This window comes from Montipora capricornis, chromosome 4, assembly GCF_036669925.1.
Source record: "Montipora capricornis isolate CH-2021 chromosome 4, ASM3666992v2, whole genome shotgun sequence".
NCBI lineage: Eukaryota > Metazoa > Cnidaria > Anthozoa > Scleractinia > Acroporidae > Montipora > Montipora capricornis.
In genome coordinates, this window is record NC_090886.1 from 53638790 (window position 1) to 53643789 (window position 5000).

The 5000-nt window shown below is 37.3% G+C and overlaps 1 protein-coding gene across 1 annotated transcript; it reads right to left on the reverse strand.

Annotated features, from left to right (window-relative positions):
- Positions 1–1267: 1267 nt before the first annotated feature.
- LOC138047445 (adrenocorticotropic hormone receptor-like) lies at positions 1268–2753 on the reverse strand. The gene has a single exon (XM_068894297.1). The coding sequence runs from the start codon at positions 2439–2441 to the stop codon at positions 1548–1550; it is 894 nt and encodes a 297-aa protein (XP_068750398.1). The 5' UTR covers positions 2442–2753; the 3' UTR covers positions 1268–1547.
- Positions 2754–5000: the final 2247 nt, after the last annotated feature.

Sequence of the window (5000 nt, forward strand, 5' to 3'; positions counted from 1 at the left end):
GGCCCTAGCTAAAAGTGACCATTCATTAGCCGTTGCTGATCATGTGAAAACCACTGGCCACGACATTAAATGGGATCACTTTGACATTTTAGCTTCCGGAAAAACTGACTTTCACTGCAAAATTAAAGAGACTTTGTTTGTTCAAGAGCTAAAGCCTTCCCTTGATGTCAATATTATATTAGTAGTGAGAAGTTATTGCTGATTTAGCTATTACTCCTCATTATGTCTAGACACGTACTACTGAAGATCATTTTTCTCAGTCTAGGTTCCAGACCCCTGATGTTTACGATATATATATATAGTTTTTAAAAATTGTAATGGTCACTTTTGAAAATGTGTGTTGACTAGCATACGAGACGTCAAATTTTATAGAAATGCGTTGGAATACAATGTTTATCACCGCTGTTTCTTAATCAAGCTACGATGGCCTAAGAACAAGAGTTTATACGATAAATAGTCTGCTGTCCCATATTGATAAACTTCGAGTCTTCATATCCTGTTCTAAAGTAGATATTCTTAACAGAGCCGCTTTAACTAAGACTAGTTCTTTTACCTTTTGAAGTCTTGTACAAAGCACGATGCCTTGTCTGAGCAAACTCAGGTGTGTAATAATGAAACAAAAGGTCAACAATGAGGTGGGCAAAGATTCTTTCATAGCTCTCACATTAGTCAGAGTTTTTGGGTTCATTTCCATTGCTTCAAGATCATCCAACGAGAGAATTTTTCTAGTCTCTTTGTATTGTAGAGCGAATTACAATTGAGTGTCGTAAAACCAAAAACAAAGTAATTACTTTGGCCAATCAAAATGGACGGAGACAATCCAATAAACCAATCAAAACTCGAAGTAATTACACCTAGCCGACACAAAGCGCGGGAAAATGTGCACGCGCGAGCCACGATTGGTTTTGGTTTCACTTAAGTGGCGCGAGAACTTTGAACCAATCACTGAGTTAAGTAATCGTAAACCAAAGTAATTCAAAAACCGCTCTATAAAGACTGACTAAACAGATGTTTTTATTTCCTAGAAGAATTCGATCTGTTCGGATCTCTTAGCTGAAAATTTTATGCGTCCGAAAATTTTAGGGAATGATATCTTCATTTCAGTATTGCTAGCTGAACGTTACCTCCTAAGAACTTTCTGGACAGCGAACCATTTCCTCATCCGAAACTGCTAGGTGACCTTTTTTTTTGCAATATTTGGCACTTAAAAGTGCCAAAAATTGCAAAAACATCCCTTCCGAAAACATAAGGGACTACTTTTCCCATGGTTGCGAATCTTTTAGGTGATGTTTTAGTAAAGAAATTTATAGCTGTTTGTTAACGTAGAAACGAAATTCTTAGAACAGTTTGACTGTCCCGAACACATACCGGTATTTCACCGAAGATTATCGCTGGGTGCTCATGTTCTTTTAAGTTTAATGCGTGAAAGCGAGTAAATGTTTCAAATCTCAGTTCACTAAAAAGACGCACGAGAGGCTACTGATCTAAGCTAAAATAAGTTTCCTATTAACTTGATGATAATTCATTCAGTGAAACTGTTCTTAAGTTTACTGGACCACTGAACAAAAGAGTGTCTTTATTGTTCTTCGGTAGATTGGGAGACGCCAAGCATAAACAAACGTATCCAGACACACTTTAAGAAACAACAGAAGATCTGAAATTTGAAGAGCTATCTGAAAATTCCACGCAGCTTGCGGAGACAACGAATCGGAGAAGTAAAGATATATTTGGGCGGTAATCACATGTGGTAAGGCTGACAAGAGGAGAATACCAGCCAAGTAAATAGTGACTGCTGTGAACTGTTGTTGCAGATTTTTGCTGCCTGTTTTCCGGTCGGTCCTCGTTTCAAACGAAGAGGCCTCTCTTTGCCTTTTAACGTAGCGGCGAAACTCTAAGTTTAAAATGAACATAATAAACATCAAATTCACCGAGAGAAACGTAGAATTCACCGCTAAGCTGACTTTGAGAAAACTGTATTTATCTACTCCCATGAACTGGACAGATGTGAAGCATAGCAAATACACCAAGCTAAGAACAACGAATGTTATTATGTTTCGCTTGTTGACGACTCTTTTGAAATTGTGTGGAAACTTCAACGCAACATATTGAGACCAGGATAAAGCCAATACTATTAGGAAAGAGAAGCTTATGGCCACGCTGGAAATGACACTCCCTGTGTTGCTAAGGTCAGTTAAAACACTACTAACCGCGTCGCCTTCTTGGAAATAAACCACGAAGTAATATGCAGCGAAAAACGGTTCGGTCGTGAGGGCGGTCATAAGATCTGCCAAACTGAGTGCAACAATAAAAGCTGTTGTAGGAGCACTAAAGCATTTAAATGGATCTTTCCAAACGGCAACGAGTAGAAGTAGATTGCTTGTAATTGTGGTGAAAGAGAGAACAGACAAGCAAATGGCACTAGCAAGATGAATCAATGGCATACTGATCGGTGAAAATTTCGTCCGGCGCAAAAATTGACGGGAACTTTATATTCCTTTCCTTCAGATTCGTCAAAACAAGACATCCACAATGCTCATCTCCTCAGAAAAAGAGAATTTGTGACCACTGCATTAACTGTTTTAAAATATTCTACGACGAGTGGGTTTCGTTGCCAAAGAGCAGAAAAGTTATTTCTTTCTTGTCACATTAGCAAGTGAAACGTCAGGTCTGTCCCTGCAAATTTGTACTGAAACAATGGCATCGCTTTGCAGTGAACATTAACATACGATGATTACCAAAGATTACCAAGTCTCCACCAGTAACTCAGTTTTCGCGTTTCCCGGAAAAATTACCCTGGATCTTGCGTTTTTAAATTAGGGGCTCACTCTATTATGTCTACTGTGAAACATTAACAATTAAACCCCTAGACGAAACATTTAAACCAGCAAAGATGTTTAGATACGAAGACACTGTCAGCCGGTGGCAGATGTTCTCGGGGGAGTGTCTTTTTTTTTTCAGTTCCTGTCGGACCTCACAGCCGGTATTATCGGCTCCTAAACGTCTTTCATAATGGCGGCCAAATAAAATATTCTTGTGTTTTAATTCTAATAAACCTTTCTCGTGTCGTTACGACCAGCAAATTTCAAAAGAATATTTGTTTCAAAATGAGGGCAGTAGGTCGAATTAACATAAAACAAAAGAATGCGAGGGTGGGCGCCATTTGTAAAAGTGGTCTTTAAAATCTGACAAAGCTCTCGGCGTAATGCGATTACTTCTCTATTTCATTTTCCGGCCTAAGAAATCTGTGAAGCAATATCTGTGAAATTTATTCTGTAAAGCCACTTCAACTGTCAGGATTAATGCTGTTATTTCCTCAGTAATCAAGATCATTAGCGGTTAAATTTGATCAGTCAGCGTTAGCAGGTTTTCCACTTGCGCGTCACCTGTGATTAAAATAATTTTTTCTTTCTTGACAATTTTAGTAAATAAAAAGGGAAAATGTTTTCGATCAAAACAGGGAAAATCAACGTGAAGGTTATAATTTACGAGTTATTTTCTTATTTTTGTCAGGATTTCGATAATTACTGCGACACTTCTGTGCATTTGTCGTGAAGCTCGGCTCACAATACCGCAATCGTTAAGTTGTCAGGGGGCACCCAACGAGAATTTAGTTCAAAATCACTTAAGCATAACATTGTTAAACGTATTTTAGTATTTAAACGGTAGATTTAGGCATATTTTTATCCCCTAAAAATGTTTCATCTGTTCGGATTTCCTAGCTGAAAGTCTAGTGATCCGAAAATTATAAGGATCAAAACTTACTTTTTCGAAAATTTCAGCCAGAAAAAAGGCTCCCGAAAATTCTAGGTGACCTTTTTAGGGTAAAAATCCGTTAAAATGGGCAATTATACCAATTTTTAGATGTTCGAAAATCCTAGGACAGGCAAGCAAGCAATAATTTTACAACAAATGTTACGAAAATTCTACATCTCTAAACGTCTTCAGAACAGATATTGTCCGAAAATTGACATTGGGTGCCCCTGAGTTATCTGAATACATATGTAAACCTCACCCATATTTCCGCTCTCTTTAAAACAGTTTTGTTATGCTAACGATTTGCACGTACCTTACACATTATGTCGAAAGATTAAAAGGAGTAAACAAGTATTTCAAGGATTTGTTTCATCGAGTTAACCCTTGCGAGTTTTAGCCGGTAATTAATTAATCGAACCATAACTACCAACTAATATCACAACCAGACTGATAAACGAAGACTTATTGTTTGCAGACATTTTAGAACTCGATTGTTTTTTAAATGAACGTTTAATTGCTGTATTGAAACGATCAGCAATAAAAATTGAAAGATAATTGTCATTGAATACATGAACGTATGTGGTAAACTGAATAGGCCTTATCACGGTTTTCAACGCCATCTTGACGGGTAGGCAAAGTGGTCAAAAATTACAGTGTTTGTATGAGAATCCGATAGCAAATAACTTCTTCCAAAATTGAATTTTTCACAATTTCTGAATCGCAACGTTAAAATACAAGGTAGAAGGTTGTATTCACCAAGTTTGAAGTATGTAGCTTGGCTAGAAGACGCTCAGTTAATTTTTTGAATTTTCCACACATTTGTCTGTAAATTTGGCTGGGTAAACAAACGTCTACACGCAGTTCGCGGGAAAAAACATTTTGAGACTAATGTATGGAAAATTAAAAAAGAATAGCTCAGCGACTTATAGGAAAGCTACATCCTTCAAACTTGGTGAATACAATCTTCTACCTAGTATTTTAACGTTTTGATTCACAAATTGTGTAAAATTCACTTTTGGAAGAAGTTATTTGCTATCGGATTCCCATACAAACACTGTAATTTCTGACCGCTTTGCCTACCCGTCAAGATGGCGTCGAAAACCGTGATAAGGGCTATTGAATAACTGAATACAAATAATCATGAATATCTAAGCAACACTTTTTCACAGTCCTTCCGCTTTACATCACAGCAGCAATGTTGAAGAAGTAAAAAGATCGTTTTGGGAATTAAACTGCACTTTTATTCT